Here is a 20,715-nt window from a genome sequence, read left to right on the forward strand (position 1 = left end):
GCATTTGGACTAAGTATGTTAGGTCTAGCTTAAAAAGGTTAGACCTTGGGAAGTGAGAATTGATAGGGTTGGAGATAGTCCCTGGTAAAGCTAGAGAAATCAGAAAGGGGGTTGATTTTGAACTCTGAGCTGAGGATACAAGATATTGTAGGAAGAACAGACTAGGTAGATGGGATAATATCCTACCCCTCCCTCTAGTTTGTGGTGATCTCACCATGCCTCCTCTATTTCTGGGTGTCGCTCCCCCCCCCTTTATTTTATTTTCACTTTCCCTCTGTTATTTCTTTTCCTTAACTACTCATAATATGGAACTAAAGAGCTTTTAAAAAGTGTATTTATTGAATCAAGTTTTATGTTTCCAGTTCTTGATATAAGGTGCTTTATATTAGTTCATGGTCCTTGTATTTTATTTTCTAATAGAAAACAGGTCACAGCCTCATGCTGTATGGTTTCCATGCCTTGATTTTCCAACTGTCAAGAGATTTGCTAGATAGGGAGGGAAGGAAGAATGAAGAAATAGGAATCTGTGTTTGAACCTATGAATGAACAATGCAGTTCACCAATTCCTGTTTATTTGGGAGAGTTGGGGAGTGGAGTGGAGAAGATGAAGATGATACCAATAAGAAAAGTAATAGATATCCAAAATGGGTATGGAGAAAGGCATGGGCTAGAGCAGTAACACTGATTCTATAATTGGAAAGGAATAGTGCACATTCGTAAGTACCTGGTGCAAGTCTTATAATAAACTAACTCACAACTAAGTACAGTGGAATACTACATTATACATTCATACATGTTTCTACCATTTGATGATTTTGTATATACAGTATATGTTCTGCTTTTATAAATGTACAGCTTGAGGAAGAGTGATCCTTCTTGTAATAGGTACAACATTACACATAAAACCAACATGGGCCAGCCACATTCCAATTTAAGACACAAAGAAGGCAACATGGATAACCCATTCCTCCTATGCCCCCTGCTCCTGCCCAGCCAGACCATCCCTTACAACCAAGTCTGGGCAAAGTGCAAACCAGCTGTTCCATATCTGCTTGAAGAGATTTTTAGCACAGCATCCCTCCCCTTCAGTTTGGATGCAAACTGTTCACTCATACTCTTAATTGTCAGTCTTCTCTCCAAGGGTGATCCAGAGTTTTGTTTGGGATAAATCCTTCCAGGGAGAGTTGCAGCTTTGGCAGAGAAGTGTAGAGAAGACTGTATCAAAAAGTTTGGGGTTTTTTGTTTTGTCTTTTTTTTTTTTTAAACCAGGGACTTCAACTAAAAGGCACTTGTCAACAAACAGCCATTAACACTTTCCTGGGCCTGCATTGGAAAATGACTTGCTGCTTTGACAAAAATCAAAAGGACTGAATGGACTTCACCTTCCATCTAACCAAGTTTAAATACAATAAATAAATCTCTGTCCTTCTGTATTCCTATGACTTAGTCTACCTGGTTGCCTTTTAGATAAGAATAATTCCTAACAATACCCCCCCCCCCCCCCCCGGCTTCTTAATAAGCTCCCTAGTGAAGGCGCAGTTCCGGGCCACAGAGAAGAAATTGCTTATTACTTAGAAGGGGAGTCATCTAAGATGTTCTGTGCTTCATCTGTTTCTAGGACTCCTTCCTAAATATGGTCCAGCATCGCTTTGTGTTCAGATCTTCGTCACATAGTTGTTGGGGAACAGTCCTTGTTTGCCTCTCAGTCGACCTGTCCACCAGCCTGAGGGGTCTGTGGGTTCAAAGAAAGATGAAGTTATCATTACTATTCAGCCCCAAACCTCACTTTTGCTGTGGGGCTGAACCAGCAGTTCCGTTTGCATGGGAAGAGAAAATTTTTTTTGCAATATAACAGTAAATACAGAATCATAAAACATCACAGCTGGGAGGGACCTTAGAGGATAACTAGTCCATCTCCTTTCTTCTTCCCTTGTCTTCCTCTTCCTGTCTGTCTCTCCTGTCAGCTCCCCCAGAGTAGGGCTCTAGGTCTGTTCCTCCATATCTCTGTGATACTGTGAGCTTGCTTCTGGGTAACTGATAAGCTTGATGCTTCCAAGACTCAGTCATATTTCTTTTTGGTGTGGGTAGATGAAGCAGAAGCCTTCTGGCTGAACCTGGAGTATCAAGTTCACTATGATCTCAGATACATCTCAGCTGTGACTCTGGACTAATCACATACCCTCTGCCTCAATTTCCCAAGTGTGGTTGTGGGAATCAAATGAAAGACTATTCATAGAGGCAGCTAGGTGGCGCAGTGGATATAGCACCAGCCCTGAAGTCAGGAGGACCTGAGTTCAAATATGGCCTCAGACACTTCTAGCTGTGTGACCCTGGGCATATCACTTAACCCCAATTGTCTCTGAAAAAAAAAAAAAAAATTCTGTCTAATCAGGAACTCTGTAAGTTGAATATTTGAACTCGGGTTTTTTTCACTGTAGAATTGGCTCATATCCTGATATTCTGATTTAAATGATGCACCTGACTTGAGATCTATCTGCATTTTCCAAAACCCATCATTTTCTGAGCACCAGTAACTGCAAATTTCTTAAGCCCTGGCTTTCTGACCCCAGGTTCTGAATCTCCCAGCTTGTTTCTGCATCTTGGCCACCCAACCTGGTGCAATGCTAAGAGTTTCCAGAAATAGTCTCAGATGATCAAACTCTTACCTTCTTTGATAATATCGATGATATCATTGGCATTAAAGCTGAGTTCATCTGTATCCTGAGCATCGTAAGCATACAGAGCCTTGCACTGTGGTACCTGAGGCTTAGGTTTGGGCTGGGGCTTGGGTCTGCCACCTGCTGGGGGAGGCCGATTTGTTGTCTGTCTCCGGACACTGTAGAGAGGAGCAAGAGAGTGGTGAATACACAGTCTATGGGGCATTCTCACTGCACAGGAATGAATGACTTCTGAAATGGAGACAGCTAATTCTAGCGCTCCACACTAGGCACATTTTTAGTGAAGATTGTGTGTGTGTTTTTAAGTTGTTTTTTTTTTATTCCTCTGACAACATGTCATTTTCCAATGGTTCTTTTCCTGTGATAAAGAAATACATGTAAGCAAAGCAAATCAATACATTTTCCATGTCTGAAAATGGGCTCCTCATTTCACTCACATAGCCCAACACATCTCTTTTGAGAAGCAAGCAAGTGACAGTTCTCTAAAATCACAGTTGATTACTGCATCAATCAGTTATATCTCTGATATAACTTGTGTTCATTACATAAATTCTTCTCCTGCTTGTTTTAATCTCTGATTAAAATCTCTGGAGCTTATTATTTCATCATGTCTCTGAATTCTCGATTAATCATTTCTTAACAGTATAATAATTTCTGATGATGTTCATATATAATTTGTTTAGTTGTGATGGGAGCTGTGTCATATCTCAGTCACTAATGAATAAGTTATGTAATTATTTCCACATAGGACAGAGAAAGCAAGTACTTAGTGGTCATTTTAAAACCTCTTAATTAAAGTATGAAATGCCTTTAACTAAAGATAAAACTTTTCATCACAAAATGTAGTACGTGAGAAAGACCACGATGCCTTAAATTCACACTAAAATTTACACCACTGACAGCTGACCGTCTTTTTCTAAGAGAAGTTTTGTTATAGCAAGAGAGCTAGGACAAAAGCTGGAAAAGTCTTTGAGAAAGGAAGAAGAGTACTGGAAGAAAGAGAAAGCATGCAGAGAAATCCTTCTGTTGTCTCCAAGATAAATGTGGTATCACTATGAGTGTGTGTGTGTGCACATGTGCACACATACACATATGGTTTCTTTGGACTAGTTGAACTTAATTTGAAAAATAGTAAGCATCACGACTTATCTTTCTTCTGCCAATCTATTCATAGAATGGAAAAATAAAAGGGAAAATCATTACATAATCCAATTCTTTAATTTTTTCATGTTGGTTGAAAGTTTCATTTTAAAGACATAAGTTGTATATATATATATATATATATATATATATATATTTTTTTTTTTTTCCCCCCTGAGGCTGGGGTTAAGTGACTTGCCCAGGGTCACACAGCTAGGAAGTGTTAAGTGTCTGAGACCATATTTGAACTCGGGTCCTCCTGAATTCAAGGCTGGTGCTCTACCCACTGTGCCACCTAGCTGCCCCTTATAGGTTGTATATTTTAAAATATCATCTGTCAGTGCTCCAACAAGGCTCTAAAAATGGAACAACCTTTAACTAAGCCCCTACTGCATCCCAGATGCTGGGAATACAAAGAAAGTAAAATAGTTTCTGCCATCAAGGGACATAAATTCCTTTGGAGAAAACAACAGATACCTAGAAGGACATACAAAACAAATAAAGGTGAGTAGATGTGGTGGTGTTGGAAATGAAAAGCACTAGCAGGTGAAGGAATTGGGGAAGGCTAAATAAGCTAAACTTTGAAGAAAAACTAGGGATTCCAAGAGACAGACAGGAGCAGGATGTGCATACCAAGCCTGTGCAAACTCATAGGAGCTGGCCCTGATACCTTTAGTACAGCTAAAGTTATATGATATTATACAATTTCATTTTACACCTGATTTTACTACTCAATCAAATGCTTAAAAAAGGCAACATAAACCTCATGAACTCTTGTAGGTTCTATGCTTTTCAGTTGTCAAGATATATTTTCTGATAGAAAATCATTTATGAAACCTCCCAATTCCCTTCCTTCTCATACATATGTATGTTGTTCACATAAAGATTTTATGGATATGTTTGTGTGTGTATAATATATTGTTGTTGTTCCTTCATGTACAACTTTTTGTGACCACATGGATGATACTGTCCTTAGGGTTTTCTTGGTAAAGATACTGGAGTGGTTTGCCATTTCCTTCTCTAGCTCATTTTAGATGAAGAAACTGAGGCAAACAGAGTTAAGTGACTTGCTCAGGCTCATACAGCTACTAAGTATCTAAGACCAGATTCGAACTTGGGACTTCCTGACTCCAGGCCCAGTATTCTTTATCCATTGATCACCTAGCCTGTAATACATATTAAATATTAACTCTTTTTTTCCCTTTCTTTCTCTCTTTCTTTCCATTTCTTGGCTTCCTCTTAATTTTGCTATTTCCCCTCTCCATAAGAATGCGTAATATTGTGGAGCTTACTATTTGACAATGAGCATCCTCCTTTGCCTGTATCAGTTTCTTCATCTAAATAATACAGGGGTTTACAAATTTTAAATATATATATATACACACATGCATATATACTCTTGTATTTGGAATTGATATCTCTGTAACGGAGACATAACTTCATATATCCTTATTTTCTGTACTACTTTGTATCTAGAAATCTTCATGTTTATTGCTTTTTATTTTTCTTCAGAATGACAAGAACATTAAAAAAAATTTGGGTGATTTCTTTTTTATTGAACACAATTTTGAGTGAATGTGAATAAAAAAAAAATCTTGATTAAATGCCCATGCATTATGCATGGGGAATACAAATATAGTGTGTTCCAAAAATTTTGAAATTAAATAAAAATACTTTGATAATTGTATTCTGGTATAATTTGAGTTTTCTTTATAATCCCATGCAACATATTTTATGCTTTTCAAACCTTGTTCTGAGAAGGGGTCCAAGACAAAAAAGATGATGTTAGGGGTTCTTTTCAGCTTTAAAACCTATATTACTATCCTATGAGCTAGAATTGATTGAGTCAAGTAGAAAGAAATCCTCTGCTCTTTTGCTTTCTGAACTGAAGTCTATCTTAACTTGTCTACCTACTATGAAATATGTTTCTCAAAAGGAGGATTCCATTTTTGCTTGTTGTACCCTACTGCCTAGCACACAGTAGGTACTTAATCAGTGCTTTCCGATAAGATGAAATCATGCATACTTGCACAAGAAGCACAGTATGAAAGTGGGTTTTTTTTTTTTTAAACCACCAAAGAAGGAAAATCCCCGGTATTTCTACTCATCTTTTGCTCCTACCTTCAGAGAAAATTGGGGGTTGGGAGACAGATTAGAGATGACAAACTGCTGGTGAGCACACCTGGCTCACAGTAATAATCACAAACAGGTGGGTGGGGAGGTGAGGGAGAGGGCTGCTGGTAGGAGAGTGGGGCCCCAAGAACCAGCAGGGGGAGATGTTCCTCCTGCTGTGAGACTCACTCATTCCTTTGGAACTTAGGCAATGTACCAGGAATGTGGCAGAGCCCTTCCATCCAGGAAAAATGGGACAGGGAGTAGGGCGGGAATAGAACCTAAAGGTCACTCAATATCCACTCCCTGGAACTGACCTCTTTTTCATACATCCAAACTGCTTTGCTTTCCTCTGAGAGGCAAATACACCTGCTATGCATCTCAGGCATAAATCATTTCCTAGTTAATGTTTATTGAAAATCCCAGCTTTCCTGTTCTGAGAAATGCTTACTGTGAAAGTATGCGGTGTAAGTAGTTTCTTAATTAAAGTAGCTTATACTGAGACTATGTCAGCACTGTACTAATAAAAGCCATTAGCCTAGGTATTAAGAGGAGTCATCTGATTTCTCTGCAATAAGCAAATTTAAAAAAAAAGGAAGGAAGGACTGGAGGTGGGAAAGAAGCTAAGAAGTAGTTATTTTACTTTCCATTTATGGAAGGTCAAATCCCATTATAAGAAAAATACAGCTGACATTTCCATTAAAGCAGGTTGGAGAGCACAAAACAAACTAAATACTGGGTGTGGGCAAGAGAGAATATTTGTCTGTTTCTTTATGCCAGGAAAAATGCACCATTAACACAAATTGGCGTGGCTCCTGATTGGTGCTTTTCTCGTAGGAAGAATTGGAAGCAACTGAATTCTACAGAAACTACTAGGAACCTTCTTTGTGCAAAGCACCATACCAGATGCTGGGCAAACAAAAAAGCTGAGGAAAAAAGTGGTTCTGGAGTCAGGGATTCTGGGTTCAGATCCTGCTATAATGTTTACTATCTGTGTGACCCTGTACAATTTACTCCACCTCCCTGGGGTTCATTTATCTTATTTATAAAATGAGAAGGTCCAAGTTTCTTTTCAGTTCTTAGTTCGTGAGCTTAAGGAAATGCAGAATTTTAACAAATAGGAGGAACAGAGGAGATTTTACCTGAACCTGTTCTTGAAAGAAATCAAGAACTCTTAAGAGGCAGACATAAGAGGAGGAAGTACATTTCATGACAGGCTTTGCAAACAGTCACATGAGATTGGAGAACAGTAGATTAGTGTATCATGACCATTGTATTGGAAGGAGAAAAATCTGAAGTTTGGAAAGGTTGGCTGGGGCAGACTGTGAAGCCCTTTCATTGCCAGTATGAAGGTTTTATTTTTATCTTAGAGACAATAGGGAGTCTTGAGCAGGGAAGTGAAATGGTCAGACCTATGTTTTAGGAATACTAATTCAGCAGCTGTATGGAAGACAGTAGGAGGTAGAAGAGGCTATAACAGTAATCCAGCTGAGAGGAGATGAAGACTTAAAGCAGGTTATCAATAGGTCATCAGAGAGAAGAGAAAACATGAAGGAGCTGTTGGAATCAGACACAGAAGTTGAAACCTATTCCAACCTATTCCAACTGGAATCAAGCTGTTAGTAGCTTGTAGAAGTTAGTGGCCTGGGATAGAGGAAAGTTTGAATTGTATAGTGAATCAGTAGTAGCATGTGAAAGAAGAAAAAGGAACTCCCCCCCCCATAAAAAAGCACACATGTAAAAATCATGAAATAATGTGACAGCATTTTGTTCCTTTCAAAATAGTCTCCCTGGAAAAATGTGCATTTATTTCAATAAAGGTCCTATGCTTAAAACACAAGCGACATGCCTGTTGTAGGACTGCCTTCAGGGCCAGCCACATCATAACCCCAGAAAAAAGTTAGTTTCCTTATTCTTGTGATTATGTTTTACCTTATACCTCAAATGATATTAGCATGTGCACATGTGTGTATGTATGAAAGTTCACCTGGTCTCCCCAGGAATCTTTAAGAACAAAGACTATTTTATCCTGCTTCTATATCTCCTAAAACATCTATCACAGCTATTTGTTGAAAGACTGCTCAGATATGTGAATGAAGGTTTTGACTAGCATAATCACTGACAAAGCAAGCAGCATTTCTAATTTTTACAACATTGGCTAGTTAAAGCTGTGAATTCTTCCCACTTACTTATGAAACAATTTGAAATAATATAAATTAATCTTAACTGCTCACACTCCTCTTCACCTAAAATTCCAACTTCTGTTCATTTACCTCAGGGAAATTAAAGACAGAAAGGTGCCATTTATGTAAATATATTCATGTGGTAGAAAAAAGCCAGAAACAGGCACCTATTGACCAGGAAAGACTGAACTAATTACAGTATGTGAATGTAATGGAATACTGTTTTTCTGTAAGAAATACTTAAGTATGAGGGATTGAGAGAAACATGAAAGAACAACGAATTGATGCAGTACTCATCTCAGAAAATAAATGAAAGAAAGCACTTCTCAGAATACAAATGAAAAAATGCACCCCCTTGCTTCCTTTAGAGGCATGGGAGTCTATGAGTGCAGAATATTGCCTCTGATGGTTGACTTTTAACTTCATTTATGACAAAGAATTCAAGATGGAGGGGGTTATACTAATAAGTTATCATCCAAAAAGGTAAATAATAATAAAAAATTTGATAAAAAACATTCAAGCAGATTACCGGAAAACTCACTTGCTGCTCTTGGGCCAGACCAACTTCTTTAGGCTGTGCAGGGAGGCACTTATTTACTAAGTGTGACCTCTGCCAACATGCTCTGAAGAGAACTGTTTGTGTATACTAAAAGGTGGAGGATGGTGGTGGAAGGTAATAGTTGGAAATGCATGAGAGTCATAGGTCTCAGTTTGCTTCCTTGGGACAGTTTCCTATTGTCCCCCCCCCCCAAAAAAAAAAGAAACTTGAAAATTTATGTACTCAATCAAGGCAGCAAAGACAAGCCATCAGAATTCAGCCAAAATCCCTACTTTAACCAAAATGACTCAAGCATTCTCTTCACTTAAGATTTGCAACACTCCCTTTGTTCTGGGTCATTTCACTTGGCTAAACAAGACACTCGTCATTCAGCAGCTGGAGCTTTTTTGAATCCATTACAGCTTTGAGATAATGGAGTATTATTTACCATTGAACTGAGCCCATGCCTTGAGAGAAGGCATGTGTTTGTGCTGATAGGGAGCCAGGCAAATGTGTAGGGAGAATATATGTTGGGGGAAGGGAAGAGAAGAAGACATAGGGCAAACAGCATTCCACTTTGCATTGCTGGATTTTTTAGCAGGTACTGGCCACACTATTGTCTTTCTCCTTTCAAATTTTATCCCATGACAGAAATAGATAGAAATAGGCAGGAAGCCTATTTCTTGTATACCCTCTCAATGTACATTTCCTAAACTAAATCAAAGTTCATTAGTTCAGAAAATTACAGATCTCTCAAATTTCATTCTTAGTGGATGACACAGTGGATGATCATAAAAATCACTGTGTACATTCTTAGTAGATGATCACAAAAATCATAGGATTTTAGCAAGTTGGAAAGGATTTCTGAGGTCAAATAACCTAACCTCTGAACTCAGGTGAGGATCCTTTCTATCCCTGATAGGTCATCTCTATACCAAGGGTGTCAAATTCAAAAAGATCCAGATCCCTTGGCTGCCTATTAGCTTAGAAAACCACAAATTAGCATCATCTGTGTTTTACTGTAACTTCATTTATATGTTAACCATTTTTTCAATTATATTTTAATTTGGTTTGGCCAGATTTGGGAGTTTTGGTGGGCTGTATATGCAAGTTAAACTTTGAATTTGGTCTTTAAGTTCTTCTAGTGACGAGGAACTCATTTGACTGTTGGATTATTAGAAAATTCTTTATATTGACCTGAGATCTACCTCTGTAATTTGAGTGTGAAGTATTTGGGGTTAAGTGACTTGCTCAGGGTCGCACAGCTAGGAAGTGTTAAGTGTCTGTCTGAGACCAGATTTGAACTCGGGTCCTCCTGAATTCAAGGCTGGTGCTCTAGCCACTGCATCATCTAGTTGCTCCTATTTCTTTGTAACCCTTTGGTGCCATATACAACATCTATTCTTCCACAAATTCTAATGTTCTTCAAAATAAGCATCCTTAGTTCCTCTATCTGTTTGTTATAACATGGTTTTCAAACCCCTCATGTTCCGGGAGGCTTTCCTCTGGATATATTAATTTGTCTATCAGTCAATTAATAAGTTTTTATTAAATCTATCATATATTAATGTGTAGCATTAGGCTACATAGGAAAAAAACCCACTATCACAATATTCCTCAAGGAACTTGAGGAAATTAGATATACTCATAAAATATATAGAACAACTGGAGAAAGAAAGACAACACATACATATTATGACACCCCAGAAGGGGCTGCAGACCACAGTTTAAGAAACTGGGGTCTATCATACTTTATCTTAGATTATTGAAGTTTTACTTTTTCCCAGTATCACGGGGAGCTGACAATATTTTTTTTCCAGTTGCTCATAAGTCACTTAATTAGCTTTGCTGTCATAATGGAAGAGAAAGCAGGACCAAGGGTCTTGTGTTGGTCAGAATGGCCATGTAGTGACCTAACATAATGTGCAGTGTAGAATAGAACATTGACCCAGAGACTCTCCACCCTGCTGATCTTATCTAAACATCACTAGCACAGACATGCTTGTTAATCAAAAGTACTACATACATGAGCAAAAGGCAATTTGTGAGCTTGGCTATGTATGTTATTCCCAAGAGAGGATTGACAATTCTAGTTTTCTATGAATATTCTTTTCTCTCTCAGTTTTCCTTATGTCACTGGATCACCATCTATATCTAGCCCCCAAGCTGTGAATATTATCAGCTAAAGCTCTGTACTCTTTATAAACTATAAATTTTCTCCTGGCAACTTCCATAGGTTCAAAGATCATCTCTACTCAGATAACTCCCAGCTCTCCTACCCAAGTTCCAATCCCATGGCACAAACTGCCTATCAGAAATTTCTAAATGAATAACGTAACTCAACATGTCCAAAACCCACTCCTTTTCCAAACTTGCCTATTTTTGTTAAAGGCACTACCATTATTCTTGACCTCAGGTTCATCTTTTCTCTACTCAGTCACTCTTTCTCACCACTCATATCTTTGTCAAGTTTTATCATTTCTACCTCTACAATATTTCCTGTCTCCATTTTCTCCACTGATACAGCCATCAACCTAAACGATTGTAATAATTTGTCTGCCTTTCTAAAGTTGCTCTCTATCCCCCTCTTCTGCACAGCTTCCAAAATGGAATTCTTGAAGCATAGATTTGACTATTCCTCTCTCTTATTCAAGAAATCCTGGTATCTTCCTGTTACCTCAACGATGCAAGCTCCTTTGTTGTTTAAAGCCCTACACAATCTAGCTCCAACTTACTTGGTGCATTTCACAATTCACCTCTACTGTTTTTTTCTATACTTCATGATGCTCCAACTCCAAGCTTTTGGACTGGCCATCTCCCCTTCCTTGATTGTTATCTCTTCTCTCATTTCTACTTATTTGAATAACTAGCTATTTTGCAGGCTTCATTCAAGTGCCATATTCTCCATAATTCCTAGTCCCCACCTCCAGCTGTTAGCGTCCTCCTTGAAATGGCTTTGAATTTATGCTTTACAAAATTATGTATACATTTTATCCATCCCAATAGAATATAAGTCCCTCAAAGACAAGGACTGCTCTGCATTTGTCTCTGCATCTTAAGAGAGTGACTGGCATGAATGAATGTGTTTGATGGTAGCAAAAATATTTTAAAAATAAATTTGTTTGACAAAGAAGGTCTTCATCAGAGAAATTTGCTTCAAAATTCTTTTCACAATTACCACTGCTAATTGTATATCTCCCCTCTTCATTTTATTCTCTTTACTTTCATCTTGTCCTTCCTTAAAAGTATTTTGCTTCTAACCATACCTCCCCTGATATTTACTCTTTTCCATCATCCTCACCCCTTCTCATATTTCCTTCCCCCTCCTACTATCAGTTTGGAACGGTAGGAAAGAGAACAACTGGAGAAATAAAGACTAATTAAATTAAAGTGCTTTTGCAATACAGAATGAGAACAAATGGGGAAAATGTTGTGACGGTAGAAATAATAAGATTGGCAAATAGTTACATATGGGGTCTCCATAAGGGACTTAGATTTCTTACTGTCTTTTATGGGCATAGTTGTCAATACCTATTCTGCTGGGCATTCCCCAGACCAGAAGGCTATCGAGTAGGCCTTTTTTCCTATTTTGTGTTGCCTCTCATCTGGAAATGGAGTTAAGTAACATCCATCTCCTTTCGTGTAACTGCTAATAGCTCTCTCCAACAACAAAGCACATGGGATGATACGAGTTGGCAAGCTTGACCAGCGAGATTTTCCATATTGTGGGTGACTTGCACTCATGAAGATCTAACTCTACAGGCTGTATCACTATTTCCCCTTCTTGCCTTTTGGAAACTGCTCATTTGCCTTTCCTTAGGTAGTGGGTGCCCCAACACCTATTTAGGCAAATAGACTGAAGTTACTTTTTGCACCACTAGATGGGGACTCTGCATAATCCAAATAAGACAAAAAACCCCAACAACTTTCTAGTATTTCTGGGAACTGACTTTTAAGTTGATAAGGGATGCCAGCAAAGTGGTCAAAAAGAAAGTGCTACTTAACAGCCAGTTTGGGCCTATACTATAGTTCCTATCAACAACAAAAAAGAAACTATAAACTCTTACTTTTGAGATTAATTTGCCCTTCCAAATGTAGACTCTTTAGTGTAAGCTACAGCTCACTGACAGCCATGGCCTATCTCATGTTGATAGGATCTGAACAGCAGGTTTATTATGCCATTGGCTTGGATTGGCTCAGTACCAAGCTTCATCCTTTGGGCTTTTTTTTTTTTTTTTTTTTTTTTTTTCAATGGTTTCAGCTGTGTCTGACTCTTCATGATCATTTGGAGTTTTCTTGGCAAACATATAGGAGTGATCTGCCATTTTCTTTTTGGGGTCATTTTACAGATGAGGAAACCGAGGCACTAGTGACTTGCCCCAGTCATAAAGCTAGTAACTCTGAAGCCATATTTGATCTCAGGAAAAATGAGTCTTTCTGACTGCAGATACTCAGTCTGAGTTCCAGATGCTCATTAGTCTACTATATTGCCATGATTTTCCTTTTTTGACCATTACACACTTGAATTGTTCCTGGTCCTTGGAGTGGTTCCTGAATTCTACCACGTCTGACCCTTTGCTATTAGTTGTCACTACTGCTAATATATACTCCTAATTCATCCAACTGGCTCTGATTTATAGTATTGTTGCTGGTTACTATGCAGATTTTTCTAGGCCTAGTTACTGGTCTTCCCTCCCTTTATAAAGATTAAATTTTATGAGGACAGAAGAATTACATAGTTTTTTCCCTGTCACTGACATACTTTAAAGACTAAACACACACATAATGCTCTTGTAATGTTAAGCTTTTTGGAAGAAACCAAGTGATACCCACACTTTTACTTTGTAGTTGAGCAGGGATAACCTTAGTAATACTGGTGGAACAAAAACTCAGGCAGGTCTGACCAAAAGAGAAAGGTTTTGAGTCCAGGTCTAGAGAAAAACTACCTATTTGTTTTCTCAAACCCAGCCCTGCTAAATTTAGAGAGGGCTGCAACTACCAGAAGATTAGCTACCAGATAACATTTTAACTCACAGCAATATACAAAGATCCTCCACCAAGGCACAGTAGGGCTGTAATCAACATTAGGAGTGCCTGCACTGATGAAACTGCAGACCTTTTAAAATATTGGATCCAGATAATAAGTGGGTGAGCCACCAAGACAAATATCAGTTTACGCCAATTATATTTTTTCTCTCTCCTAAAGAAAAACAAAAAGATGAGCCAAAAGGGTGAGAGGACAGGGCAGTATTAGTCTTGGTTCTGTTAAATATTAAGTGCTAAAAGATTGTTGTTCCTGAGAGGTTTTTTTATTAGGTTAATAATAATAATGATGCACATTTATATAGTGATTTAAGGCTGACAAAATGCTTTACAAATATTTCTGGATATGCATAAATTTCTATTTCTGAAATAATACCAAAGTATCCATTTTAAACCATCATAATCCTCATTTGGCTCCCTTATGGGATTTAGGAATTCCCTTCTGGGCCCAGGATAATGTTCTAACAGCCTCCTATAATAGAAGACAAATTCGATTCTTCTTGACATAAGAAAAACTATTATCCTTAGGTAATCTTGTAGCTTCTGAAACATCCTGTACAAGCTTTCTGGCTTCAAATGAGAGAAATTCAGTCTCTTGTCCTTTTATAAGATTTTAGAAAAAGTGCTGCTCTCAGGCCAAAGTGCCCTCTCTGTTACGGACACAGGACAGTTACATTAGATTTTTGTTCATAAAAGAAAAAAAGATAGTGCTTCATACAGTGTTCTGCACACAGTAGGCAGTCAGCTTATGCATTGTGATTGGCTAATGAATATATGGAAATACCAGTCCTCCTGTTAATGGCATAGTCAGTGGCTGAGATAATGAACTAAAATCTAGATGCATGATCTTTGGCTGTAGAGGAAATAAAGGGTATGCTGTACAGCCCAGGGGGGCGCCAGGCAGCTGAAGGCTGCACATGTGCCAGCTGAGTTAAGACACAAATTTTCTAAATTGCCTGCTTTTGGCTGACAGATGTTGCCATTCGTCTAGTGTATGAGCTTGTAACTTGCAAATGGACAGGAGATATTTTTGGGGACTGCCAACTTTGAAACAAGCAGGGGGCAGGAAAGACAGCAAAGGGATTTGGTTTGTTTTAATTTACTGCTTATTTTTCACACCTTGTCTACCCTGGAATAGCATGGCATGCACAGGAGGTGGCACAGAAGGTGCCACATGCGGCCCAAAGGCTCACCTGCTGCACCAGCTCATGCTGCTTGCCCCTGGCAAGACAGCCCTGTCCAATGGTGGCAGCTTCCATTGCTCTCGGAGGGAGGGGCCATTTAGCACAACTGGCATCATTGTGATTTATAAGTACATAACTCCAGCGTATAGTGGCGTGCATTCGCCTATGTCAGCTGCCTCACTTTCCCAACAGCATTACAAGGAAAAACCCTGACTTTATTAAGCACAGCCAGTCAGAAAACAGTCACCTTCTAGCCCAATTTAAGGCAGAAGACATCTAATTAGGCTGAGTACTTGGGGAAACCATATTGAGAACCCATTCCAGGGTGAGTTAATATGACTACCTGCTAGCTATTTATTTACTCTTTAAGGCCAAGTTTTCCCATCTGTAACACAGCTACAGTAAAGCTGGCCATTTTACAGAGAAGAAGCTGGCTAAGAGTGGTTTAGGGGATTGGGAACTGATTTTTTCAAATATCTCAATAAATAGGTTTCAGTATAATTAGTTTCCTTTACAAATCTATGTATTTTTGTTCATTTAAAAACATTATTCTGAAAATAGGCTTCACCACATGGCCAAAGCACAAAAAACTCCATTAAGGACCCCCTGTTGTAAAGGTTTTTGATACAGGGGAGAAAAGTGCTGGAAAAAGTAGTATAATGTCTACATCTAGCTACCCAAGTGTAAGTTGAATTTCAAATTAAATGAATGGTTGTTGCCCATCCAGGAGAAGGGATACAAAGTGGAAGCAGATGAAGAAGATGTTTCACAGCTATTATTACTAGAGTCAAAAGACTTGCTGAGTCTTTACTCAATAGTGGGTGATGTGAGTTCTTTAGTTAGCTATGTTGGTTTTTCTCTTACTGAGGGTCTATTTAAAGCCTTTTCAGAATGGTAGTGCTTGTAAGAGTACAACCCAATAGTGTAGCCTTCAAGAATCCAGGGTGATTGCTATGCTACAATGAAGCTTCAGAACAGGAGAATCAGAGTTTTTAGAAAAGCAATAAACTTTAATTTGATTTTTGGTATTTTAAATGTGAGATCTTTGTTAAATGCTCAAAGAGCATACATGGTTTTGGAGGAGCTACATTATATCAATTTAGACAGTCACTATAAATAAAACCAGCAGAATGAAATTGCAACAAAACAATACTCCTTGGAAATATAACTAAAAGAGAGTTGGCTGAGAGGGTTTTGGTATATTCTTGTAGGCAACAAGAAACATTATTGCATGAGATATTGTGTATCCTTATGTAGTGCAGTTTTGATGATAAACATTTAATAAAAGATAACCATGAAAACAACTACAGACTATTCAACAACATCTACTGATGAAGAAGAAAGTGAGAAGCTCTTTGAAGCACTTGATAACCTTTTCAACAATGTATATGCCATGTTAGTGAATTCAAAGGCATAGAAAAATAAGAGAAATATAGAAAGAAAAGAGAAATACATGGGATGGCATAGCTCAGGAAAAAAAAAAGCAATGAGAGAGACTTGTAGAATATAGAGGAGCTTCACACCTCTGATGTGTTCTTTGAAAAAAGAATTGATTAACTTTAGATATGGATAATACCAAGTAATACCACAAAGAACAAAAAAGATGAAATTCCATTTCCTAGCTATGTGACCCAGGGCAAGTCACTTAACCCCAATTGTCTTAGCAAAAAACAAAAACAAACAAAAAATGAAATTCCAATCAAAATGAAGACTTGGTATTAATGTAGGAATTTTCTCTGAGTCAGTTCTCATCATTTATAAAAGCTAAGAGCAAAATTAGTTTTTAAAAGAGTGATAATGAGTAAAAGATATGGTGCACAATTGACAAAACTTAACTTTAAACTAAACAAGAATTGAAAATAAAAAATTAGAAATCGACAACAGAAACAGTACAGATAATGGGTATAATATAAGTTCTGATGACATATATTCTCACAATAAAGAGACCAGAGGAGCTCAAAAAGTGCTTTAGTCAGCAAATGACTGATATACTTGCCAAATGGAAGAGAGATAGAAGCCAAAAGCAACACTAGGTTAGAATATAAATTAGTTTATAAGATCTTACACACACAAAAATATATGGACATATGAGAAATACTGTTTCAAAACAACAAGCAGTGAAGAGTAGAAATTCAAAAAAATCTTGGCGAGATATCTAACTAAGTAAGGTCACACCAAAGCATTCCAGAAAGAAAATGGAGAGACTACAAATAGAAGAAAAATGGAGATTTGTAAAAGGTGTAAAACAAAAAACCCTATTTTAACAAAATAGTTCCCCCCCCCCCAATCAAAGATGTTGAAACCACTATAGTTGAACATCACATATCCAGTGATGTTGGAAAGTAAAATAGGCTCGAACGAGAATCAAGCCTGAAAAAGTAGTTAGATTGGACAAAGTATAGAGGAGACCCATTATGAAGGCAAAACAATTATGAGAGTGCTGAAGGAGCAACATAGCTGAAGGAGAAGATACCAGCCAACAGCACCTTAATACAAAAGAGGCAGTTGAGAACATTTATCTGGCTTGCATTAGTAGAACTATTCACTAACTTAGATGCCCATTCTCCTTTCTATATAGAATCCTTGAAAATCAATTCTATGTAAGTAAAGGACATCTTCAATGAAGGCATTAACAGAGCATAAGAAAGACTTTTGTAAGCTATATTAAATAAACTGAAAAATATTAGGAATATAATATCCCATTATGCTTCTTATTTGATCATGAAAAAACATTTAATTTGGTAAAATAGCACCTCACAGACTCCATTACAACAAAGCGTCTCATCTATGCAGTAAAATCATTTAAGATCCCTTGGAAGAGGACATAATAATAGAAATTGTTCCTGTTCAACAATCCTTTTACAACAAATATCAGGGAAGTCATAAAACAAAATGCTCTCTAAAGGTATTAGCCACTATGATGAAGAAATCAAGTGCACAGTTCAAATCAAAGGGGGTTCCTAATGAGGTCCTCCAGATGATTCTATTTGTGGATGACATGTTGAATACATCAACACTTAGCATCCTGGAAGAGATCTGTAATCATTCAAAAGAGTGGCTTTTCAACTCACCATGTCAAGTCTGACCAACAGTATGTATATCTCTGGGCACATCATACAGATGGACAATGATGTGGACCTATAGATGAACAGGAAGAGGCAGAGAGTGGGCTGGATTTTGGCATGAAATTGCAAAACTGATTTACTGGCCAGATTATGGACAAATCTTTATCACTCTCTTAATTCAGGCTTCTTGTTGGGGTGACATGAGATACTCATAGATCGTTGAAGAGTTGATAAATGAAGGTTTATTTAGTCCCATTAACGCAAGAATTATGTAATAAAGATCAGTTGTTACGTTGGGACTCTTTATCTCCATGTGGAAAGGTTACTTCAACAGAGCAAGTTCTCATTTACATGGTCTTTCAGGATACATCAAATCTAAAGGGTCCTGACCCTATATGGGTAGGACCTTCTTTATCCCTAGATGCTAATATAAAGCCACATCAGCACAGCCAGCAATGACCACCTTAAAATTGGGTTAAGGGAGACAGTTTGAGGCTTGCCCCAACCCTGAGTCAAAAAAGTACTTGTTTTTTTTTTTTTAGGATCCCTCCCCCCTCCCTCCTAGTCCCTTCACTTATTCTCCTTTTCCTTTTCCCTTTTCCTCTCCCCCCTTTTAATGAGGTGAGAGAAAATTCTCTGAAAAACAAATATGTTAATTATTTACTCTTTGAGCCTCTTCTGATGAGAGTAAGATTCACACAATGATTCTCCCCCTCACTAAGTTCCCTCAGATATGGTGTATTTTCTATGTCTCTTCCTGGGATGTAGTTTCCCTCTTTTTATCATTCCTTCCCCTTTTTCTGAACCGACCTCCTTCCCTTTACTACACCCCCCTTTTTTTTCTTTTATATCAGTAAAATCAAATTATCCTTGAGTATTTTTTATATACCCACAACAGAGTTACAGTTCTCAAGGGTTCTGTGTACCTTTTTCTGTTTCTCTTCAGTCTTGTGGATGTAGATCAAATTTTTTGTTTAAGTCTGGTTTTTTTCTTAGAAACATATAGAATTCCTCTGTTTCATTGAATGACCATCTTCTTCCATGGAAAAAGATGCTAAACTTAGCTGGGTAGTTCATTCGTGGTTGCAGTCCTTGATCTTTTGCCTTACGGAATATCAGGTTCCAGGCCCTTCTATCTTTTAATGTGGAGGCAGCCAGATCTTGGGTGACCCTATTGTGGCACCTTGGTATTTAAATTGTTTTTTTCTAGCTGCTTTCAGGATTTTCTCCTTTGTGTGGTAATTCTGCAGCTTAGCCACAATATTCCGTGGTGTTCAAAAAAGTACTTGTTTTGCTATTTTTTGGGACCTAACTTATGTTGGAGTTAGCAAGCAGGACCTTGAGCCCATCATAGTTTCTCATAAAAGTTTTCAATATTAACATTTGATTGGTGTTTCATGGCAACAAGACATGGAATATTAGTTTATTCTGAAGAATTAATATTGAATATCACATGGGCACGGAGAAGTACATGGTGAGTGGCAAAAAGCTGCAACACATAAGAACTCTGAAAAAGCACAAGAATAAAGAAAACAAACTAGACTGGTTAGTAGCAAGTATGAAGTATAGGATGTAGAAGACCAGAGATCCATTGATATCCTTGCAATGCCAGGAGAAATAAAGGAGGATCTTTGGTATTTTGGGTGGAACTTTGGGTTTAACTTTCGGGAGGATGTGAACAAAAATAGCACTGGACAGCAGGCATAGATGAGTAGCAATCTGCACCATGAAATGAATCTTCTGAATAAACGAGAGGCTTTTAAAAGTAGGTAATAGGAAGCTAAGGAACTGAAACTTCAGATAAAAAACTAGGCATGGCCCTTATTTTTACAGCATGGTCATGTACCTCTTCCCTAAGCATAAGCCTAGAGTAAAAAAATTCAGTTTTCTTTGTGCCAAAGAAAACAAAATGAATTCAGAGAACTGTGAGAAAATCTGTAGATACTGATGCAAGACCAGTAGAGTAACATACTACAATATTCAGAAGAAATACATCATTAATGAGCATCTAAATGCAGATTAACTGTAATTACCAAACTTATTCTCAGAGGATAGATGATGAAACATGGTTCCCTCCTTTTATTAAGGAGGTTGGGGAACCACAGGCACAGAAGGTGGCATATATGGTCATGTGTATATGTAGGGATCACTGTATTGGTTGATTTTCCTTTAACAGTGGTGGTTTTTTTTTTTTTTTTTTTTTTTTTTTTTTTTGGAGAGGGGCTAAGAGAAGATACAAAGGAGAGTTCTAAGATAGGTGAGGAAATGTCAGGAAATGGATGATATTAAAAAATGGAGGATCCAATAAGTTTTTTTAAAATGTAATTAATAATATGGCAATTACTTTTTCCCCCCCAAACCACTGAACTAAGACTCATGTGACTTGTATATCTTCTTATCTCACCTATTTACTATGTAGACACAAGCACTTGTTTCTTCTGACTTAGTAATTTTGTGAAGACCAGACTTATATTAAGAGTATCTCCTCAGGAATGTTCTGAATATATCACAGCTATATGCATCTCTGCCTTGTCCCTTATGTGGCTAAAACTCCTTTGTATCATACACACACACACACACAACCAGGTGGCCATAATCTGTGCTCTTTGGAAGATTAAAACCACTTAATAACACCTCAGTCCTTTGCTTCAGGAACAAACTGAAAAGCCTCTGAATCATTCTCATCAATCATATGACTTTGGAATGGAATACAGACAATTCTGATCCTCATTCAAATTCTGTCTAGTCCTTTATGGCTTTCCTGGTCTCCCC

General features: G+C 37.8%; 1 protein-coding gene across 2 annotated transcripts in view; it reads right to left on the bottom strand.

Annotated features, from left to right (window-relative positions):
- Window positions 1-558: 558 nt before the first annotated feature.
- Window positions 559-20,715, bottom strand: part of MYO1E (myosin IE) — a 223,413-nt gene continuing 203,256 nt past the window's right edge. For both annotated transcript variants that reach the window (XM_074294635.1, XM_074294637.1), the window contains exons 27-28: window positions 2,667-2,836; window positions 559-1,732 (exon numbers count right to left, since the gene is read on the bottom strand). In XM_074294635.1, coding sequence (XP_074150736.1) covers window positions 1,656-1,732; window positions 2,667-2,836 — 247 coding nt within the window. In that variant the 3' untranslated portion in view covers window positions 559-1,655. The remainder of the gene's footprint in view (window positions 1,733-2,666; window positions 2,837-20,715) is intronic.

The sequence above is a fragment of the Sminthopsis crassicaudata genome, chromosome 2, assembly GCF_048593235.1.
Source record: "Sminthopsis crassicaudata isolate SCR6 chromosome 2, ASM4859323v1, whole genome shotgun sequence".
Classification (NCBI taxonomy): Eukaryota; Metazoa; Chordata; class Mammalia; order Dasyuromorphia; family Dasyuridae; genus Sminthopsis; species Sminthopsis crassicaudata.